The 25,026-nt window shown below is 39.7% G+C and overlaps 1 protein-coding gene across 1 annotated transcript in view; it reads right to left on the reverse strand.

The window, feature by feature from the left end:
- Positions 1-15,497: 15,497 nt before the first annotated feature.
- LOC124613706 (transmembrane protein 8B) overlaps positions 15,498-25,026 on the reverse strand; it is a gene marked incomplete at its 5' end in the record, with an annotated part of 137,259 nt that continues 127,730 nt past the window's right edge. The window contains one exon of the mRNA XM_047142425.1: positions 15,498-15,826. Coding sequence (XP_046998381.1) covers positions 15,498-15,826 — 329 coding nt within the window. The remainder of the gene's footprint in view (positions 15,827-25,026) is intronic.

Raw genomic sequence — 25,026 nt, forward strand, 5'->3', positions numbered from 1 at the left:
AGATGAAGCAACAATTTTTTAAAGTAACTGCGATACCTCCTTGCGTACAAGTTGAATAACTGGTAGTTGAAATCGAAGTTAGTGATGGACTGGAAGCGGCACGGAGAGGCTCGCTGTCTGTATCAGCACTGGCAGCGTTTGATTTTGTCGCAGCTTTTCTCGAAGAAACCGTAGCCTTCCGTCACTGATCCAAATTGTTTTCGGATGTGTAGACTTTAAATTAGCTTTTAAGGTTGTGGTGTTACCAGTGGTTAGTAATAATTTCCCACAATAATTACACTTCTCTTGTTTACTATCGTTTGACTTAACAGGCCTCCACAAATCACTTCTCAAAGGCACTTTTGTTTCGTTTTTGTTTTTTTTTCCCTCTTCTTCACATTGCAAAATCAGTAATATAAACATACAACGATCAAGGAACAACACAAACAGCAGAGCTTTCGAGAATTACATTTCATACATTTACACACCTTACTTTCGACCGAAAGTTTCTGCAAAAACTTCAGAGTAAGAAACGATAGGCGTCGTTCTTACGTTGTAAATTTTTTAGTGCCAAAAAGAAATGAGACGTGAGTTTCCTCTGTTATAAATTATGTGACTACAATGACAATAATATTTTCCGATTGTGTAGCCATAAATATTGTCGTCACTACCGACATATCGCCTGGACAAATACTGATTAAAGATACTGCGGTCATGATTCCAATATCTCGAGATTTTGGTATATCGCTGCTAGACATCACAACCTAGCGGGGAGGCGTTGGGAGGGGCTTGCTTCCTCCGTTCCCTACACCATCCAGCGAATTAGTTCATGTAGTTGTGAAAAAAAAAAAAAGTTGAATCCTCACGACAGAAAAAGTATGCTCTGTCATTAGCCAACAGCTGCATTTCCTCCAGCATCTGTTGTCATTACGACCATTGGAAACTGTCTTTACTAGTGTATTAAGTATTTTGTTGTTGTCCTATCGCAAATAAAACTCTTGACGCATTATTTGGCATCGAAAGTCTGAAGTTACAGTGCCTACCGTTTAGTCTGTGTAGTTCTTGCATCAAATTCCACGTGGTTGGTCTCATTGTCCTTCATTTTTATTTGGAAATTTGTGGTAAGGTCTTATGGGACCAAACTGCTGGGGTCATCGCACCCTAAGCTTACGCACTTCTCAATCTAACTTAACTAACTTATCGCTAAGGATAACGCACACACCCATGCCCGATGGAGGAATCGAACCTCCGAGCCGCGCGGTCCGTGACAAGACGCCTTAGACAAAGTGGCTACCCCGTTCATTTTTATACACCCTGACAACAAAATTTGCCGAATCTGTATGGAAAAAATGGCAGAAAGGTGGTTTTTCACAGTATCAATATTGATGCACGCACAAAAAAAAAAGATTTCGTGCGGTACTGTGGCTATAGTGTTCCAAAATAAGAATGTGTTGAAGAGAGAGTTCAGTATTGTAAGAGGAAAAAATTGAGATCAATGACTGCAGTCTCTTTAATCAAATAGGGATAATGAGAAACGTCGTTGAGGAAAACCTTCACAAGTGGTACAATGAAAACTGTGCACCGTTATAGTGTCATGAGAAGTGGGCGATATTGTTTTAAAAGCTAGCTCCTCGAGCGAGGAGAGGATGGCACTCAGGCAGCTACGGGAGGATGAAAGCATTGTAGTTCTGCCAGCTGATAAGGGTAACTCCACGGTCATCTTAAACAAGTTGGAGTATGATAGGAAGGTGCAACAACTTCTGGAAGACACTGCTTACAAACCACTAGATGGTGACCCCACTGACAAGGTGGACAAGACGACTCGGAAGTTGCTGAAGGAGACAGGTCTACCTGAACAGGTCACTAAGAAGCTTCATCCTAAAGCACCTGTACCACCCAGACTCTATGGACTCCACAAGGTCCACAAGGAGGGGTCCCTCTTCGACCTATTGTCAGTAACATCGGCGCAGCGACATACCTCACTGCACAATACCTGAAGAAGATATTGGCACCTTATGTGGGCAAATGTGCACACCACATTCGGGACTCGGAGGACTTCCTACAACGGCTAAGGCAGGTACACATCGTGGACTCTGACATCATGGTCAGTTTCGATGTGGTGTCGCTCTTCACACGAGTGCCACTCACTGATTCACTCACTCAATATCATTGGAGAGAAGTTCGATGGTGCCCTGCTCGACCTGTTCAAGCATGTACTGACCTCAAACATATTTTCTTTATGGGGGTCAATTTTATGAGAAAACGGAAGGAGTAGCAATGGGCAGCCCTTTGTCACCAGTGGTAGCCAACCTTTTCATGGAAAGGTACGAAGAGGAGGCACTTGCATCAGCCACTTACCAACCCAAGTGCTTTCTCAGGTATGTCGATGACACTTTTGTCATTTGGCCCCATGGTAGGGAGAAGCTAGATGACTTTTTGGAACATCTAAATTCACGCCACCCAAGAATAAAATTTACTATGGAGCTAGAGAAGGATGGACAACTCCCATTCTTGGATGTCCTGGTCAAGAGGAAGGCAGATGGCACTTTGGGGCACAGTGTGTATCGTAAGCCCACTCACACTGACTTATACCTTCAAGCCAGTAGCTGCCACCACTCGGCACAGAAAAATGAAGTTTGGAAACATTAGTTCACAGGGCTCGAGCTCTGTCAGATAAGGACAACGAACGAAACGCCACATGCGGGTCCGGCCTTAGACAACTGCCACGACCACAGATGGTGGACGAGCTGGGCGCGGACGTCCGTGGGGGCACAAGGGAGGGATTAAAACCGAGGAGCAGCACCTGGCCGGCGCGGACCGCGAACGGAACGCCCGACACAGGACAGGCCTCAGAGAGCTGCCACAGATGGCGCCCAAGTCGGGCGCGGACGTCCGAGGGAACACCAGGGAAGAGAGAACACATTACAAGGAGTGCCAGGCGGGCGCGGACGGCAAAGAGAGCACCCAGCGCTCTCTGGGCATAAATACTGGACAAGATCGTCCAACACGGCAGTCTCAGGTAGCATTTGAAGAAGGCAACGAGTTACGAGGCCGAAATATTGTGCCAGAGCGACACAAACATCCGGCAGTAGACCCGATTTTTCCACATGTCAATAAAGAACTTGTTTTATTATGTATATTAAATATCACTAATTAAAAAGATAGAGTAAAAATGAATCATACTATACCTGTTTTTATCCTTCTTACTAATAGTAAATTGGCCATCATCAGGTTACTAGAATGTGTTAATAAAACATTAATGTTAATGATTTAAAATCAAGGATATATTTGGGATATCCAGGAAGTGGGGGTGGGCAGGTCCATTGGAGCCAAGCTGGTTGTGTCCCAGTTTTCTCCAAGATAGATTTGGTCACCCTGTACTAGGAGGAATGAGCCATTACTGTTCACAATTTGTATTAATGATCTGACAGACATTATAGGGAGTCTCCATGAAGAAGGTTGCAATGTCAGAAGATCTGTAAAATGCAGAAAGAGCTACAGAGCAACAATGACTGATACGGGTGCTGGCATTTGGTCCTGAACGTACATAAATTAAAAATTTTGTGCGTAACTGGGTATACAGGTCCATCACTGTTTGATTATCCTTGCTGACAAGTCATTGGAATGACTACACAAAACAAACTATATGCAGGTTTAATGTTCGGATTCATTCGGAAAATCTTAAGGATTTATAATTCATCCATGAAAGAAGTAGCTTACAAAGTAGTTGTTGGACCAGTTTTTGAGAACTGTACATCAGCCTAGAACCCTTATCAAGTTGGATAAATATAAGGTATAGGAGAGATCCAATTTTGTCACAGAATCATTTAATAGGCACAAGAGATTAACAGAGATCTTCATTAATCCTTAGCAACAAATGCTACAAGTGAAGAGCTGTGTATTACAGAGAGATTTACCGTCAAATTTCTGAGGGCATATGTTCCAACAAGAGACAGGTAACATACTACTTCCATCCGCATATTTCTCATGAAATGACTACAAAAGGAAATCAGGAAAAATAGAGATCATATGGAGGTTTATAAACATTCATTTTTTCCACATAATGTTTGCAGATGGAACAGTGAAAGGGGAAAAAGACAGTGGTGCAAGAAATTCCCTCAGTTACAAATTATAAATTGGCTTGCAGTGTATAGATGCAGGTTAAGTCACTCTTAACTCACAAATATTTTCCAGAACCATTTCTGTTTGTATCACTTGTAACCACAGATATTCAGTAAGTGACCAAAATCACACAGTTATTTGTGACAAGAGGTCATACTATCAGTAAGATTCCATGTCCGCTGACTTACTGACTATTGGTATTAAATACATAAAAGTTGAAGACAATGACTTCCATTAAATAAAAAAATGCAAGTGCATAAATAATGAGCACAGAAACTAAATAGTATAATACGTTCAGTGCCTTGCTTCATTTTTGATGTATCAGATTTGCCTCCTTGAACATACCAATACAGTTGGGCTGCTAGAGACAAATGTTTTGAGTTTCACTTTATTTATAAGCAGAGCTGCATATTTGGATCTCCAACTCTTTCCACTAGGTACCTTTCACCTTCGGGCAGCAACTTTTTCAATGCCTTAGATGTTCAGAGTTAGTTCGTGAGTCAACCCAATGGCCAAAAGCTAAAAAAAAAAAAATACCCGCGCGCGCGCGCACACACACACACACACACACACACACACACACACACACACACACACACACACACACACACACGACAACACAGTGAGAAACCATTAAATTAGAGTAATTTTGCTGTTTCCCCTTTCAGCATACTGTATGTCTATAATGAAGTGTATTCAGTTTATTCTTTCATCAAGTGCAACGCATTAGTGTTTGGTACAGAGATGGGTACTGGTATAAGGTTTCTAGCAGCAAGATGGTCATACATATTTTAAATATTGTGCAGTTGTGCAGATTCATATATGGATGAAATAAAATTAGGTAAACCACAGAAAGGCAACACATGAGGTCATTGTCTGGTAAACTCATCCTAAATTGTAAGCAAGCATTGTATTCTGGGTTTGCAACTGGACACCACCACATACTTAGTAGTAGCACATACACAATGCACAGCCCTGAATGACCAAAGAAAAAAAGGAAAGTAACTGGAAATTCTTCTCTGCTTCATACTGCATACATTTGCATTTTCTGGGCATATGTACACTGGTAGTACATGCAACAGTCATTAATGGTGTATGAAAAGCAGGTGTGTAAAGCACATTGGTTATGGCAATAGTTAAAAAATGATGTTCAAAAGTAAACAGTTGTATGAACTGACATATGTTTAGTAAGTCATGACACAGGCATACCAGCAAATGCTGTTTCCAATTAAGACTTAAGATAAGGCCTCCACAAATGGAATAATCAGAAATGTGTGTCCTCAATTAGCCATGTTGCTAAGAAGCCTTAAGTCTAGTACATATGTGTTTGCTGTCACACATAGAACTGTAGAATGCTAAAATCCACTTATCAAATCCAAGCTCTCTCTTAAAGGAACATTTTTAGGGAGTGTGTGTTTTATGAAAAACACATCAACTATGCCACCTACCTTCACTGTAAATTATCCTAAAGTATGTGTACTGCACTTGTTTAATGATTAGTAGAAGTTTCACAAGAAAGTCATACAAGTACTACTCAGTAAGAGCCTAATAGATTTGCTATTCAGTAGCATCAATCTCTGAATCTTATAATACTGTTCTACATGAGACATCAGTGAACATAGGTTGCTTTTATATTCCTCTGGCTTATTATACATTTTCAGGTGTGTGCTTCTGTTGTTTGTATGACTTACAAATGCTTGTGTAGTTTCTGTTCGTCTATAAAAATATGAAATTGAATGGAGAGAGATGATTGAATGTACAAAGCCTACATTTCTTGAGTAGCGTTAATATTGGCTATCAAGCACAACATTACCATTTCACATATCACAAATAATAACAGTAAATACCCTCCTTCCACTTAAGAAGCCAACAGCCTTGCTGCAGTGGTAACATCAGTTCCTGTCAGATCACCAAAGTTAAGCACTGTTGGACTTGGCTCCATTTGGATGGGTGAATGTCCAAGTCTGCCAAGCACTGTTGGCAAGTCGCGTGCACTCAGTCTTTGTGCAGCCAATTGAGAACCGACCTGATAGAGAAGTAGCTGCTCTGCTCACCAAAACTGCAATGAATCAGAGCCGTGTGCTGACCACATGCCCTCCACATCTGCATCCAGTGGTGCCTACTGGCTGAGGATGACACAGTAGATGGTCAGTATAGTTGGGCCTTCTGAAGTCTGTTAGGATGGAATTTTGGACGGAGTCTCTATTTAAGAGGCTTTGCCCAGAACAATGCTACACAGGGGGAAGATAAACAACTGTAGATTACAACAACCTTCCCTCAACTATTTGACCAATTTACTAGTGATACTTATTTCCTCAGTCACTCCACACTGTCAAGCAATATTCAGGAGTGTCATTAGCAAATAAGTATTGACTGGGATGTTCTACCAATAACAATATCCATTAAGAAATAAAATAACTGTCCCTTACACTTTGTACAGCCTTTCCTCCTCTCATTTGTTAAGTAAAAGTTAAGTCCCACTTCTTGTCTTATGTGCAACAAACAAAAATGGTGTACCCAGCATGCAGAAACCACATTTATTGTGTTGTCAGAACTGCATAGACTCTGAGGAGGCATGCATTAAAAAACAAATAAAGCTGATAAATAATGTTTGTATTGCTTTTTAATGCACCATTCTCTTGACTTAATTGCATACCTAACATTGATTCTTCATTATGAGAATGGAAAACCATGATTAAAACTTTGGAGATATTTTACAAATTATGGGTTTTTCACTCTCAGTAATAGGTAGTTAATAATTATATTAATACTGAACCCCACAACCGAATTCATTCTTTAGACATCCTGCAGTAATGTTAGGCACAATGTGAAAACAGAAATCAAGTGTTTGCATCAGATATCTTCAAATTAGGCTACAAAAAATTGTATTACAGAATCATGATCTGTAGGTAGTGGTTATTCCTGCAAAAGATTTTAAAGCCGTCTTCTACTGGCTAAACTTAAAAATGCTGGAATTTTTAACTGAGTGTATAACAAACCTGCATAAAACTGCAATTTCAAGAACAGTGCTCATCACTGAAGAATATCTCTGCAAGTAGTCATTCCTAGGGCAGTTGCTGTGTTTCAGTAACTGGTTAAGTAAATCATCACTATTATTATTCTCACACATAATTAATGAAATTTTCTTAGATTATGTATTTTCTGTTGAGTTAAATTGAACTCGTTATTAACTTTTCAACATTATTCTATGTTCCATTTCTCCAACATTATTATGTCTGTGTATCTGCTGTGTAAATGTACAAACTGTTTATTTTCCTAAGTGTAAATAACAGACACAAATGGCTGATACAAAATGACAAATAATTTACCCTGACTGCGTTAATAATAAGAAGGAGAATGAACAGGTAATTCAGTTGTGTGTTCTACAAGAAACTTTTAGCTGACAATATGGCACAATTTTGACATTGTATTCACAGAACTGCATGAAATTTCCAAAGAGTGAATATTTCTTAATATTACATCACAGTTTTCTGGAAGAAGCCACTTTCTGTCTGAAATTTATAATACAGACTGTGTGTTATAAATGCAAATTCACAAAACTTTTCAATTAAAAGACTGTGTTTTAGTTCTGAGTATTTGTATTGTTCTCTATTGTAAAACACACATCCATCCAAGTGACATATCTATGGAGTTCTATTGCAATAAAATATATGAATCCAATGCACACAACAGTCAACATATTAGGGCATCTAATGCCACTGTACTTTGTTAATACTATTTCAGAATTTTTGTTGCCAAATTAAAGGATCTAATTGCAACTGAACCAGTTAACATGATTATCTTCCAGATGTAGGAGACATCCATACAAAGCAGGATCAGGTATTATAAAATGTCAAAAACCACTAAGCTTATCAGAAGGCAGCGCTTTACCGGTCAATATTATTATTTTATACTGCAGCAGTCTGAATTAACATGCCACAGACATCTGCAATCAGAAAGGACATGAATACCAGCTTTTAATATGAGTAATACAACACCAATATCCATCATGGTAACCACATTTTCTGCTATCAGTATGGATTGACATGGACAGTTAAGTACTGAATGGACTATGGCTGAAGGGAAGGTAATTCATATGAAAAAACTGTCCCCAAATACCACTTCTGCTGTCACAAAACACTTTATTAAGATAATTTCTCTGATGAATATATACTTCTAATAAAACTTATGGACTGTAAAACAGTTGTGAATGTTGAAACATTTAACATTAAAGCCAAGATAACAGTCTTCAAAATGTCTTGCTGAAACTGTAAAATGAGCACTGATATTGAACATACAACAGAGAACACAGTGAAAATTTCTTGTAAATAAACTCTTGGATATTTTCTAGCCCTTGGATAGCTGAATTAATGTGTTCCAGCACCATAAATACTATAAACAACGATAATTTTTTTTACACAGGAGATAGAAAAATAGTAACACAGCACTTACTGCTGATTCATAACACAACATTCCCTCACATACACAAACAGAACTAACGCTTTATAACATATTTGAAAATTTAGGAAAATCTGTAATGAACTGAGCATACATTCCCAACAGAAAAATAAAGCTTATTGTTGTTTCAATACAGATACCTCAAGACCGCAATGTGATAATGTAACAGTGCCAGTCTGTATTTTCTAACAATATATAAAATGTAAGCTATATTTATATCACAATATAAACGAATATTACAAGCATAAGTTAGTTTAATTATACTGTCAGTAACCCATTACATGTCAAAAAAATGTATTTTTTAAAAGCCAATCTGTTGTATTATCACACAAAAACTTCAAATAACACTGCTGTGTATAATAATCTCAAAAGTAAACAAACAACTTAATTCAGAGTACCTGGTTTAAAAAAATATGCATTAATTGAACTTGCAAGTAGTTCAGTATTGCATGCAGGGTAAGGAAACAAATGACAATCACTTTCATGCATACAAATATTTGAAGTTCATGCACAGTAGAATTGGAATGGTTATCACAGATACATGCCATATGTATAACACCTGACAAGCAACACCAATGATTGTTCCTTCCGTGACTTACAAGGCACCTTACAGAGCTGGAGTACAGCTATATTAAGTATGAACACAGAATCTGTAGCTATACTTATGGAATCCCAAAAGAAATACTTCCATGAAGTTTTGATTAAACCAGTAATGGTACAAGAATTAATAACACCAAGTTTGACAGATCTGAAAATTTCCGCACTTATCAGAGAACACTTTCTTCTACTGTCCAATAAAAGACATTCATACGTTATGAGTGCTCAAACTGTTTAGGGGAATATGTAAGATTAACTTCCATGTGAATAAACAGAAAAAGACTGGTATTTATAACATGGTTTAAACTGTGTGTACAGCATTTCTTGTGTATCTAACAAACTTCTGCATAAAAGATATAACAGTGGCAATAAACTGTGTCACACAAATCGATAACCCAGAAAAAAGTTGGTATACATAATTATCAGGTAGAAACCATACAGAATCCAGACTGCTGATAATGAGTTGAACATGAAACAGAGGCAATACTTGAGACAAAAGTGAGGCAGTACTGTAGCACATCCTCTCCCAATGTTACTTGTTCTGTACACTGAGCAAGCAGTAAAGTGAACTATGGGCAATTTTGGAAAAGGGCTCCAAGTTCAGGGAGAAGAAATAAGAAATTTCAGGTTTGCTGATCACATTGTGATTGTGTCACAGGTGGCAAAGGACATGTAAGATCAGATAATGGAATGGGTAGTGTCTTGGGAAGAGGTTAAAAGATGAAAATAAAAGTCAAACAGATGTTAAATCAAGTGATACCGATTGAACTGGATTAGGAATGCAATGCTGAAACTAGTTGAAGAATTTTGCAATCTGAGCAAACTAAATGATAATGGGAGAACCAATGAGTATATATCTTGTAGACAAAAGAAAGGATAAATATGTTGATGTCAAAAATATATTTAAGTGTTCAAAGTATTTTCTTAAAGTATTTGTTTGGAGATCAGTATTATATGGAAGTGAAATATGAATGATAACCTGTAGATATGAGTAAATAACACATGCTTTTGAAATATGGCACTACATTAGAAAGCTGAGGATTAGATGGACAGACTGCCACTGATGAAGACATACTGTATCAATCTAGGGAGAAAGCTTTGTGGTACAATGGACTGAAAGAAGAGAGAGATTGATACGGCACATCTTGAGTACCAAGAGATAGTTAATTTGGGAGTGGAGGGAAGTGTGGGGTTCATAAATGTTGTATTGAAACAAAGGCTTGAATATGCCAACCAGTTTCAAATGGATTTATGGTGCGGAAGCTATGCTTATATGAGAAGATTTGTTCAAGATAGATCAGCAAAGGAAACTGCATCCAATTGTTCCTTTCATTGTTGACTGTAAAATTAACATAGTGCAAAATATTGTAATGGGAGCACCTTCTTGTGTGCTACTAATACATATGAACTGCGTAGTACATACATTTTCTGTATATAACATCTCATATTTAACATTTATTAGCTGGAATAATGCAATCCTCTAATTAATCAGAAATGTTATGTTACTCATACTATCAGATAGCATTTTTCATTTTCCAAACCTTTCCACAGTGAATATTTTCAGCTGGACAACTATATATTTATACTGAGTGGAAGTTAAAGTGCACGATCTCTAAAACAATTGAACAACTATCCTAGGAGGAAGAGTATTAAAAAATTGTATCAGTTATTTGATAACATAATATACATGACCAGTGTCTGCAAGGAAGAAATTCTGCACACAAGATGCATGGTATACCAGACAGAATACTCAATGTTTCAGTTTTTTTTTTCCATTTTCAGAGTGGCTGGTAATGCTACCACTGTTTTGTTTCAATTTTTGTGCATACTTCTGTTACATGTCAGATTATGTTACAAATATAATACTGGTTCATTATATAAGCATACTTTATTCCCATTTTCAGTAAGGATGAAGAGATGCTCTGTTTTCATTGTTTAAATGTTCAATGGTTCAGTTAGGATTAATTTGATATGGAAGTTTACACAGCATCCCGCAAAATCTTGAAAATATAAAGATGATGTGAAACTATGATGTGTTCAGGTTGCTGCACTATTATACACTATAAAGTTTGCTGTATTTGAATTGTTGCATGTGATACTGCAGCAAATGATATATGATGTGCAGAAAATAATCATCGTAATTGGAATAATTATCAGTTGTGGAAGTGTGACTCAGTTTATTTTTTGTTTTTAGTATTATACATCAGATGCATAATAATTTCTTCACTAACTCATGCTGATTATGCAATAACTATTGAGTTACAACAATAAGTAACTCTTAAGTTTCTGTTTGAGTTTGAGTGATCTATGTAATTCCGTCTGCTTGTTTACCATTCAGCACCATCTCGACATAACAATTTCCTCTTCATTTTAAGATAATACATTCTCATAGTAATTTCCATGTTCTTCATCAGCTTTGGGCAGAAATTACACATAGTCTTAAATTCAGAAGACAACCAGTTTGAGGTAAGTATGCAAAAACTTTCAAATGAATATCAAATCAAATAAATTCATGTGTTGATATGCTATATTCAAATTCTCTTTACATTTCTGCATAGTGCTTAAAGCATCTAGCACAATGAAGTGGTTGCCTTTACTCATTCCAGTATATGATAAGATAGTCATAAAACATATATGTAGATTAAGTAACTGATATAGTTGGATTCAGGAGGCCCTATTAAAACACTACCAATCAAAAAACTCTTATTTTCTTGTTCAAAATGTTGTGATGTCTACTTTTTGTATTTTACCCTTCTTTGCCTCCTCCCATTTTTTTTGTTTGATTGTAATTTACTTTACTTGTCACATATATCCATTGTTCATTGTCAGTGAATCTATTTCCTTTGTCATTTGATTGTTCCATACCAGTACTCTTCTCTTCATTCATTTTATTGTTTTTTTTTCTTTCTTCTTTCTTTCTTACTCTTTATGAGTGGAAGTTTCTAGTTCTTGAAACCTGGAACAGCTAAAAACCCCATAGTGATCTGTCTTTCCTACAACTGTGCCACCAATGCCTCTTGCATTCCCAAAGATTATGAGTAAGTTCACTGAATATATATCCCTGAGTCACCAACTTCAAGGTGACTTCTGCAGTATAAGTACGAAAATACCAAACCATAAAAGTCAATCTGTCATTTGCAAATTACTTAGTTATTGTAAATCATACTCAAAGTTACTAAGAATTTTGCATCTGTGGCTTTACAATGGTTCATTTGTATTTTCGTTTTGATATATATTAAAATAACAAATTAATTAAAAAAATAGATTTATGAACCTCAGTGTGATACAGATCTGTTCAAAAATACTACATTTTCTTAGGTAGAGCAATTTAACAATATTCTTTGCCACAAAATTTGTTCCTTTGCATCACACATTCTTCATTTCATAATTTATTCCTGTTCCTCCCTCTCTTCTTTTAATTTTTTTTATAATTTTCATGGAATTGTTACTGTCCATGTTTGCTTCCTACCTATTGATCTTTGCTGTCCTTACTGTTTAATATTTTTGTGACTAGAACGTCAATACAATACTATTATGTTCACCTTTGTCTTCCTCTTCTTCATGAGCTGCTTTCTTTCATTTACTTTCTCTTTACATCATTCTGTTTCTCAAAGTCAAAGGTTGTGTGCAGTTCTTTGTGTAGCTATAATCTTCAGCATGGTCATTTTGACAGTACAGAAATGGGACCCTTGAAATCAGCATAAAGCCCTTAAATTCCCAGACATTAATGCAGTTGATTAAAATCAGATAGAATTAATGTGTAAAGAAATTTAAATTAGAACACACATATCTTTATAAAGTGAGAGTGCCTACTACAGTTATCTGGGTAGTGACTACCATATTCATGATTGAAGTCCAATTATGAAACACTCTGAGAATGACATTTGCAAAGAATCAAGTGAATGAGGAGGGCATTTACATAAAGAAAAGAAGTGTCCTTCTGCTAGTAGCAAATGTAGAGAGAGAACTTTTCAAGAAAATATGAATATGCATACCTTATTTGTAAGATGAGCTGGAAATGAGTACAGGATTATAGATACTTTGGAGTAAGTAAGGTTAACAACATAGTTTGAATTACAAAACATAGAAAATGTTAGGAATGAAAAACACTGTATGTGTCAGCCAGCTGTATTACAAACGAACTAAGATGGCAAAAAACAGCAACAAATAAATTAATAAAGTGTTACTGTTTTAATAGAAAAACCATTCAAAATCTCACAGCTGTTAGTGAGCAATGGTAAGGTGTATATGGAGCAAAACATGTACACTGGGGGGTAGATGGCAGATGGACCAAGGAACACATATGGCCAATTCCTTGAGGTACCAAAAGATTGAGCGATGATTTAATGGAAGGTCAGTACATGATGTTCAACAACATATATGGACAACAGAGATGTACATATCAGCAAATCACAATGAAGGAAAAACTGCCTTCTTGTGGCAGTAGCTGTCAAATGGTTGAAAATGATGATTACACATTAGTGCTTTGATACTATGCAAGAGTAATTCTTAAGAGCAAATAGCAGGGCCATTACCTCTTCATACTGCTTTGAATGTATACATGTGAGTGTTTGTGTAAGCAACAGACACTAAATATAAAAAGCTTACAGAAACATATCCTCTTTGAAACTGAAGAAGAAATGCAAGCAGCAGATATGTAAGTGCTAGGGATAAATAGATAAATCTGAAGACCGACAATAAGAAATTAGAGAGACAGTGGGAAGGAGATGGGAATAATAAGGGATGAGTCCACTCCCATATTGGGAAACTTTGTTTATGTCTTATGATGGTTTCTTTTATTTCACACTCTGTGTTTCATGTGCTCTCCAGTAAAAGCACATAAAAGTGTACAAAATGATGATATTTTGAAAATACTGCATACCAAGCAATTCCAAACACACTGTTGTCCTCCGGGCACACACTTTGCTTGGTCGTATTTCAATGAACTGGCAGCATTACAAGTACAGTAATTTACTTGCTTTTTGTAGAAGGATGCAGTTAATTTAACTAACAAACCATTACAGTTTCGAAATTGGGTTGTTTCAAAAGAACATCAAGAGGAGCTTCAAATCTTTGTAAAGTAAGTTACTCTTTCATTTATACTTCACTGCTTATCCTCTCAATACATAAACTGGCAACAATAGGATATAATTTATTTCCTGATTCAAGAAGAATACCTCCATAGATGTTTTATCTCATACAATGTGTTACTAAACCATATTTTATATTCTTTGCTCAGTATGGATACCAACATGGCTGAAAACTGATAACAAAGAACAACAGACACGTGCCACTAGCATTGTGGTTTGAGTCAGAGTGTATTGCTCACTGTCATATTTTAAAGCAGGCAATTTATAAGGCTTCTCAGACTGTCAAGTACAGCCAAAGCCATAACTGTCTTGGACATTTCATGCGAAATCTGAAGCAATAGTAACAATGAGAAGAAGTCTTGAATTTTGTAACTGACATAACATCATTTTGTGTTGTATAACTGGTATTTGTATATGATTTGACATTTGTTACATTTAGCATATGGATGTTTTTGTGCAGAGTTATTGGTAGGTACCAAGCCTACCATTACCCAGAAGATCCGAGGAATCAAGCCAGATCTTCATTTTATGTTATCCGGAATATAAAAGTCAAATTAAATGCTTTACTCTGTAAAAATTAAGTAAAATGAAATACGGAGGGGAGCTTTAGATTCTTTTTACACCGTTAATCTTTTGGCCTGTAATACGTATTGTGAGTTAAATTTCTCGATGAACAGAAATTAAAGACTTCGTAAAATTTTGACAGAAACAGGTGACGACCTGGACGTGATTCCGGTTTATAAACCCATCACAACGAGGCTGCAAACCAAAAGTGAGAAATTCGTTGTAGGAACGGATTTGAGGATGTATTCAGAATATCGTACATACAAAGGGGGAGGAGCTGATATTTTCATTTTATCACAGCGCTGTAAACTGCAGCAAGTGGCTGAAATGCGACACACACACACACACACACACACACACACACACACACACGTACACAATAGAAAAATAACGAAGGCAGTTGAAATAATTTAACATTTTCGTCTATCCCTGTATGTAGACGTACGGAGAGGCAGTGTTTCTCGAGTAATTTATGCGAAAAGTGTGCTACTTTTCATCTACTTCTCATCGTGCCGTTACTATCCTGCTGCGAGAAGCTCACACAGCGGCGCTGCGACGCGTTCAGTTGCCTACGGAGCTGTTACAGGAAGGAGGCAGGAGTACGACAGCCTTCCTACGTCCTGCCACAGCGATCGGCAGGCCCGTGCACTGCGCCGGCGGCTCCAGCCACCCGAAGCGACGCGGCAGTCACATGCTGCGCTTGCGCCAGCCGCGGACCGACTTCTTCCAGAAGGGTCTGCGGTCGGTGGGCGTGGCTTCCTCGTCGGGCGTGTCGTCGACCCGGAGGGCGGCCGACTGGCGGCCCGGCTTGCGGGGCAGCAGGAAGACGACGGCGAGCGCCATGACGGCGTGCCACGCGCTGTGCACGTACTTGTAGTTCTGGCGCGTCTGCAGGAAGGCGTAGCAGACGACACCCACTAGCACGAGCGCGAGGCCGGGCGGCGCGCGCCACCGCCAGTACGAGGCCGTGGGGTAGCAGCGGCGCCTCCGCCGGCACCGCGAGCCCCACGACGCGCCTGCAACACGACGGGCACCGCCTTGCAGTCGGGACTCTGCACGCCCTCACAAGCTGTGTACATCACTGGGGAGTCCAAGACGAGTGGGAAAGTGCTTTTTGTCACTAATTTAAGCCTTCCCGTCTTTATTAAATGACAAAACGTTCGCAATCCGCTGCATTATTTACTACGAGGCGTGGTTTTTAAGTAAGTACCGTTGTTGTTGTTGTTGTTGTGGTCTTCGGTCCTGAGACTGGTTTGATGCAGCTCTCCATGCTACTCTATCCTGTGCAAGCTTCTTCATCTCCCAGTACCTACTGCAGCCTACATCCTTCTGAATCTGCTTAGTGTATTCATCTCTTGGTCTCCCTCTACGATTTTTACCCTCCAAGCTGCCCTCCAGTACGAAATTGGTGACCCCTTGATACCTCAGAACATGTCGTACCAACCGGTCCCTCCTTCTCGTCAAGCTGTGCCACAAACTCCTCTTCTCCCCAATTCTGTTCAATACCTCCTCATTAGTTATGTGATCTACCCATCTAATCTTCAGCATTCTTCTGTAGCATCACATTTCGAAAGCTTCTATTCTCTTCTTGTCTAAACTATATATCGTCCATGTTTCACTTCCATACATGGCTACACTCCATACAAATAATTTCAGAAACGACTTCCTGACACTTAAATCAATACTCGATGTTAACAAATTTCTCTTCTTCAGAAACGCTTTCCTTGCCATTGCCAGTCTACAGTTTATATCCTCTCTACTTCGACCATCATCAGTTATTTTGCTCCCCAAATAGCAAAACTCCGTTACTACTTTAAGTGTCTCATTTCCTAATCTAATTCCCTCAGCATCACCCGACTTAATTCTACTACATTCCATTATCCTCGTTTTGTTTTTGTTGATGTTCATCTTATATCCTCCTTTCAACACACTGTCCATTCTGTTCAACTGCTCTTCCAAGTCCTTTGCTGTCTCTGACAGAATTACAGTGTCATCGGCGAACCTCAAAGTTTTTATTTATTCTCCATGGATTTTAATACCTACTCCGAACTTTTCCTTTGTTTACTTTACTGCTTGCTCAATATACAGATTGAATAGCATCGGGGAGAGGCTACAACCCTGTCTCACTCCCTTCCCAACCACTGCCTCCCTTTCGTGCCCCTCGACTCTTATAACTGCCATCTGGTTTCTGTACAAATTGTAAATAGCCTTTCGCTCCTTGTATTTTATCCCTGCGACCTTCAGAATTTGAAAGAGAGTATTCCTGTCAACATTGTCAAAATCTTTATCTAAATCTACAAATGCTAGAAACGTAGGTTTGCCTTTCCTTAATCTTTCTTCTAAGATAAGTCGTAGGGTCAGTATTGCCTCACGTGTTCCAACATTTCTACGGAATCCAAACTGATCTTCCCCGACGTCGGCTTCTATAAGCGTTTCCATTCGTCTGTAAAGAATTCGCATTAGTATTTTGCACCTGTGACTTATTAACCTGATAGTTCGGTAATTTTCACATCTGCCAACACCTGCTTTCATTGGAATTGGAATTATTATATTCTTCTTTAAGTCTGAGGGAATTTCGCCTGTCTCATACATCATGCTCACCGGTTTGAAATTAAAAAAAGACATGCTAAGATATATCAACAATTTTATTTTTACATGAAAGCCTGTACCTTAATCTACTTTTCTACATAATTTCCGGCAATATTGAGACACTTGTCATAATCCAAGGAAATTCTGGTCTTTACATAAAATCGGTAAGCGGGTCGAAGGCTTCCATCCAGTCACTCACTGATCAGTCTGGCCTGGCAACGGAAGACAGCAAAACGAAAGCTTAAATTTTAAATTTAGCACTTGAGAAACCTTTCCCGCAGGAAGATCGTACAAACATACCGCCGTTTGAGTCTCGTACTGATTCCCATATGGAGGACATAGTGATAGACATCCCTGGGGTTGTGAAGCAGCTGAATGGGTTGAAAATAAATAAATCGCCAGGTCCTGATGGGATTCCAATTCGGTTTTACAGAGAGTACTCTACTGCATTGGCTCCATACTTAGCTTGCATTTATCGCGAACCTCTTGCCCAATGTAAAGCCCCGAGCGACTGGAAAAAAGCGCAGGTGACGCCTGTATATAAGAAGGGTAGAAGGACGGATCCTCAAAATTACAGACCAATATCCTTAACATCGGTTTGTTGCAGGATTCTTGGACATATTCTCAGTTCGAATATACTGAATTTCCTTGAGACAAAGAAGTTGCTGTCCATGCATCAGCACGGCTTTAGAAAGCATCGCTCCTGAGAAACGCAACTCGCCCTTTTTTCACATGATATCTTGCGAACCATGGATGAAGGGTATCAGACGGATGCCATATTCCTTGACTTCCGGAAAGCGTTTGACTCGGTACCCCACTGCAGACTCCTAACTACGGTACGAGCATATGGGATTGGTTCCCAAATTTGTGAGTGGCTCGAAGACTTCTTAAGTAATAGAACCCAGTACGTTGTCCTCGATAGTGAGTGTTCATCGGAGGTGAGGGTATCATCTGGAGTGCCCCAGGGAAGTGTGGTAGGTCCGCTGTTGCTTTCTATCTACATAAATGATCTTTTGGATAGGGTGGATAGCAATGTGCGGCTATTTGTTGATGATGCTGTGGTGTACGGGAAGGTGTCGTCGTTGAGTGACTGTAGGAGGATACAAGATGACTTGGACAGGATTTGTGATTGGTGTAAAGAATGGCAGCTAACTCTAAATATAGATAAATGTAAATTAATGCAGATGAATAGGAAAAAGAATCCCGTAATGTTTGAATACTCCATTAGCAGTGTAGCGCTTGACACAGTCACGTCGATTAAATATTTGGGCGTAACATTGCAGAGCGATATGAAGCGGGACAAGCATGTAATGGCAGTTGTGGGGAAGGCGGATAGTCGTCTTCGGTTCATTGGTAGAATTTTGGGAAGATGTGGTTCATCTGTAAAGGAGATCGCTTCTAAAACACTAATACGACTTCTTCCTGAATACTGCTCGAGCGTTTGGGATCCCTATCAGATCGGATTGAGGGGGACATAGAAGCAATTCAGAGGCGGGCTGCTAGATTTGTTACTGGTAGGTTTGATCATCACGCGAGTGTTACGGAAATGCTTCAGGAACTCGGGTGGGAGTCTCTGGAGGAAAGGAGGCGTTCTTTTCGTGAATCACTACTGAGGAAATTTAGAGAACCAGCATTTGAGGCTGACTGCAGTACAATTTTACTGCTGCCAACTTATATTTCTTGGAAAGACCACAAAGATAAGATAAGAAAGATTAGGGCTCTTACAGAGGCATAAAGGCAGTCATTTATCCCTCGTTCTGTCTGGGAGTGGAACAGGGAGAGATGATGCTAGTTGTGGTACGAGGTACCCTCTGCCACGCACCGTATGGTTGATTGCGGAGTATGTATGTAGATGTAGATGTAGAACGTTGTACCAGTTTTTGAATACCCTCCTCATAGAAGTCTGCCGTCTGACTTGTTAACCGCTGCATCACCACTGTTTTGACTTCGTCATTGTCTTTAAGACGCTGACCACCCAGGTGTTTCTTCAAGTCCAGGAACAGATGGTAGTCACTGGGCGCAAGATCGGGGCTGTATGGAGGATGATCTAGAGTTTCCCATCGAAAAGATGTGATGAGAGCTTTGGTCCGATTCGCCACATGTGGGTGGGCATTGTCTTGCAGCAAAACGATGTCCTTGCTCAACTTCCATGGACAGTTGCTTTGATTTTGGTGTGACGTAGGCCACCCATGTTTCATCGCCCGTAACACATTGGCTTAAGTAATCATCACCGTCGTTGTGATACCGCTCAAGGAAAGTCAATGCACTGTCTAAACGTTTGGTTTTGTGCACATCCGTCAACATTTTCGTTACCCAACGTGCGCTCAATTTTCGGTAAATCAAGTCCTCGGTCACAATGCCATACAAAACACTACGAGAAACATTAGGAAAGTCATGCCGCAAGGAGGAAATAGTCAAGCGTCTGTTTTCTCTCACCTTATTGTCCACTTCCTGCACCAAACTTTCACTAACGACCGAAGGACCCCCACTCCGTTGTTCATCATGCACATTTGTGCGGCCACCTTTAAATGCTCTCACCTACTGTCTTACCATTCCATCACTCATAATGTTTTCTCCGTAAACTGCACAGATCTCACGACTAATATCGATCGCTTTTAGGCCTTTAGCACTAAGAAATCTTATATCAGCCCGTACTTCACAGTCGGCAGGACTCACGATTATCGGAGGCATCTTAAACATTAAGTGAACAATGTAAACAAGGAAGAATCAGACTGTAACGGCGTCAGTGCGTAGGTTAAGGTATAGACTTTCATGTAAAAATAAAATTATTTAGATATCTTAGCACGTCTGTTTTTAAATTTCAAAACGGTACTTACTTAAAAAAACATGCATCGTATAGTTTCTATAATTGCGATTTCCACTTTTAAGTCATATTCATGTGGGTATGTTGCAATCAATGATAAACACTAAAGTTAGAGATTCCGAAGAGTGTACATGCCTCACATAGCTTCCATGAAATGATCTATATCATAATTTACAAACATTGCTCGCGTACTGAAAACACAGCAGTTGTCAACATTACGCGAGCCATTGCTAGGTGTTTTACCGCTCTAGGCTCGAACTAAGAAATGACGCCCCGTCTTTTTTGCTACCAGCGGCCCGCCCCCCCCCCCCCCCCCCCCCGCCACCCACCTCCCCTCCCGAAATCCACCACTACCACCAACATCCAACGGCACAAAAATGCAAATTTCATGCCATAATTTTAATCATTAAATTAAGGTGGACAGACGTCAAAAATGGCTCTGAGCATTATGGGACTTAACATCTGTGGTCATCAGACCCCTAGAACTTAGAACTACCTAAACCTAACTAACTTAAGGACATCACACACATCCATGCCCGAGGCAGGATTCGAACCTGCGACGTAGCGGTCGCGCGGTTCCAGACTGAAGCTCCTAGAACCGCTCGGCAGCACCAGCCGGCCGATTCGGTTTTGAATCCAGGTAAGGTGTGGATGTCGTGTTTGTCTGAAGGCATTGGCTCTCTCCCTTCCCTGGAGTATGTGATCTGAAATTAGAGACGGGAGACTGCTTCTAGCCCACTGAGTTGCTCACGGTGGCCATTAAACCCTAAGTCAAAAGTCTCATTAGTGGCTACTTTAGTTTTGAGGTAGGTAGAGGCGATGTGTTTACTTTCGTCAAAATAAGTAAGCATTTATATATTTACTGTGCCACATGCTTTTGAAAACAATTCGGTGTTTCCCCTTTTTCATTTTTTCTCCTCGTCTGCTCATTTTTTGTTTTTGTTTTTGCCGCTGTTGGATTTGAAATTAATTTTTTCCGCTCTTTGTGCCCCTAAAATTTTGCCCCTCTAGGCCACCGCCTATTCTTGCCTAATGGTAGATTCGGCCCTAAACATTACTAACATAAGCAATAAGAACGTGAACCTGTGTGGCTCACGTCAGCCTTCGTCACATACATAGTCAGTACCAATGATCAAAATACAGCATCTCGTTATGATAACATGTTATAAAACAAAGTGATAAATCACTCTTAAAATTTTGTCGCTATGTAACAGACAGAAATACTGATTGCAGCTTAGCCACTTTAAAATTACATAAAAGTCCAAACTTCAATTCTGGCTATTACAATAAATAGTGCAGCCCTCGGCAAACACATTGTCATGCAAAAGATTCAACAAAAGTAATCACAAAACAAATACAGTCGTGTAACTTAACGTCTTGTGTGCTGCTTTTTAGTAATGGATGTGAATACTAATTAAGAGGGATAGTAATAAAGTTTTAGTTACCACACATAGAAAATAAAGTTAAATAATTAATCGCATACAACCATAGTCAAGAGGTAGTGTCTTTCTTTAATAATCAAAACGTCCTGGGTTTCGAGTTCGAACCTCGTCACTGCTTTAATTTCGAACAAAAATCGTCAGCAATGGCGGCCCAAGACTTTCGTCATAAGAAGTCACAATCATTCTGCCAACGGCTTGTCAAAGAAGGCAGAGGAGCGGACAGGGGATCAGGGAACTCTCATGCACTTGAGGTGGGAAAATTCCCCTAAAAGGCGGAAGGATCAGCAATGATCAACGGCATGAGGATGCAGGAGGCAGAGGACACATGACCTGTAATCGAAAAAATGTCAAGATGACCTCTGCACTGGCAAAAGATTCCGGACTAGTCCCTCATTCTGATCTCCGGAAGGGGACTGTCGAGGGGGAGGTGACCATGAGAAAAAGACTGAATAAATCGTGGCAGGCCGCATCAAACCAGTCATAAGATTGGCGACTCAAGAAAAAAAAAATAATTAGTTGGGTTGCTTGTTTGCAAGCACTAGGTGGGTATAATTAAACAGCAGCTAATCACAGAAAGGAAGGAACATTGGATTTAACGTCGCTATTCACAGATATCCACCGTGATCTGTAATTAGCTACGGAACTAGGAAGATACTCTAATGCTTTAATGTGGCGCTGATTTACGCTGGAAAAAATTAGTTCCAATTTCCGCCACCAGGTGCAAATGTGGCGCTGTGAACGCAAGAAAGCCCGCCGCTTGCACAATTTATTCAATATGAACACGGGAGACATAGACGAGATGCAGTAAAACGTCAGATTTGCATCTCGTGGCCGAAACTGGAACTAATTTTTTCGAGCGTAAATCGGTTCCGCTGTCACATGATAATTACAGTCCACACTGGACCTCCGTGAGTCGCTTCGTTTTAATTATAACCACTCGGTATGTATCTGCAGTCCTGGCGCACAATGAAATCCGTGTGCCACATTCAAGCGGCACGCCCCTAACAGAGCCAAAACAGGGTGGGGCAGGCTACTGGCCGATTGTCATGCGGCTGTTCCTTTTTTGCACTGGGCTGTTCGAAGGCTGACGCATCACAACCTACACAGCAGCGGAAATGATGCAGCTGCGTCAGGCCAACCCAGATGACATTTTCAGCAGCCTGATCAGCACGGACCAACCAGTGCTGTTGTAGCACTGTGATCCTGAGGCGAAGGATCAAAGCAGGAAGTGGATCCACCACCGCCGAGAAAGGTGAAGACATAACCATGACCGGACAACTGATGGTGTTTTTTGGAACTGCCATTGTGTGGTACTAAAAGATAATTCTTGTAAGGCACAAGCCGTCGTAGGAGCTTACCGTGGAAATCACCTAAAGAGGTCGCGGGTTTAACATCCGCGCCAGTGAATGATATCGAAAGCGGCTTGCAGGCTTTACAACCAATGAGCGAAGTGCTGTAGAGCTGCCCAGATTAAATAGACAAAATTACCGAATACTGCCTATCGAAACGATTTTCTGATCTAAGGGTGAACACACTGGAACGCTTAGTAAACATTAAAAATTATATCTGCTATACAGGGTCTATATACCTCGTAACCGACAGGTCGTACTAGAAACATGTTCTAGGGGAAAAGATAATATTAGTAAAAGTTATGCTTGTCCGTGATGCAAGTAGCCACCTCCTAACCAACCCTTCCTGCGGAATCAACATTGTACTTTCAAATGGGAGCCCCTCCCCCACACCACTTTTATTGCATATTCGGATTCTACGCCAAAAAATACCCAAGATTTACTGAAATCATTATTTTTCATTCGTGGTAGATGTAATCGACAGATATCAAGCGTGCTTGCTTTTACAATTAATAAATGACGCATTTGATTCCAAACTTAATTCACGACGTAAATCTAAACCTTTGTGTCCCAACGGTTGATACTGATGTTCTAACGTTACTTGAGTGTTGCAGACGGGATTGTACCGTACAAATAATATGGCTGGACATTGACATTTCTGGCAAATACGCTGCCTGCAAGGCAACTTAGTTTTCTGTTCCCCGCGCGATTGATTGTGGTGAGAAGCAAAACCATCAAATACTTTATTTCTATGGCTGTCCTCGAACCCTGCCATCAGGGTGACTGATTTCGGTGTATTTCCATCCACCCGACGTAACTCTCGCAGTGACGGCTACGCGGCAACCGGAACATAAACCACACCCCTCGTAATAAGGTAAAATGTCCATGAAGTGACTGCAGCAGGCGCAGCTGCTATGGATACGCACAGAAATCAAGCATCCCAATGGTGAGAGGCAAGGGGATTCACCGAAATAAAGCATTCCGATGGGAACAGGAAACTATTACATCCATGTTGTTGTTCATAAATGACACCAAACGTAGTTTCTAATCAGACACTGAAACGTCTAACTGTAGTGTATTGTTCAATCAAATTTGCAACACTCAAGTAAATTTCGAAGTAAATATCTACTGCTAGGACACGAACTTGTACGTTAACATCGTAAATGAAATGTAGCATCAAACGCGTCATTTCTTAATTGCAAAAACAGGCTTACTTGATATTTGTCGACTATAGCGCCATCGACCACGAATGGGAAACATTGCTTTGAGTGGAATCTGAATATATAATAAAAAATTGGGGGCCTCATTTGAAACGTTGGTGGAGTGATTAGGAGTGGCCAATTACAGCACAGACAAATGTCCCATTTCCTAACGTTAATTTTTCAACAACAACATTTTTTTTCGTACGATGCGTTGTTTTCGAAATATTTCCGAACACACTGTATATTGCTAGAAAAGCTTTCAACAATATATAAGCCGCGGCATATTGCAAACATCAAATTAGAAATAACAATGTTTTTGCCACATCGACACTCAACAACGAATGATTTACGTACACGACAAGACTCTTTCCATATAGGGTTGCTGCATCGAACAGTCATTGTCTTTTGATCATTTTTTTGTGTTAGGCGTTTCTTCTCCGTTTAAGAATTTTTCCATGAAAACAAGTTTATGGACGTAGAAACTCGATTTTGTAATTGGCTGACAACAGCAAATCACATGTTTATTGACTTCACATTCCAACTCACTGAACTCATTAGTGATATGATTCGAATTCTGAAAGTACCGTAACACTTATACTTCGGTACATATCACGGAACACAGTGGTGAAACACCGACAATGTCGGTAAAATACTGAGCACCTGGCAACCCTCACCACCGATGCCGCTGAAGGCTTGTACACGGACTGACCCACTCACAGCCAATACGCTAAACCAGTGGTTCCGCAAGATGTTATTAGAATAAAAAATATATTAAATATATTTCGTATCGTAACAGATTTTTTGTTTTGG

Source organism: Schistocerca americana, chromosome 4, assembly GCF_021461395.2.
Source record: "Schistocerca americana isolate TAMUIC-IGC-003095 chromosome 4, iqSchAmer2.1, whole genome shotgun sequence".
NCBI lineage: Eukaryota > Metazoa > Arthropoda > Insecta > Orthoptera > Acrididae > Schistocerca > Schistocerca americana.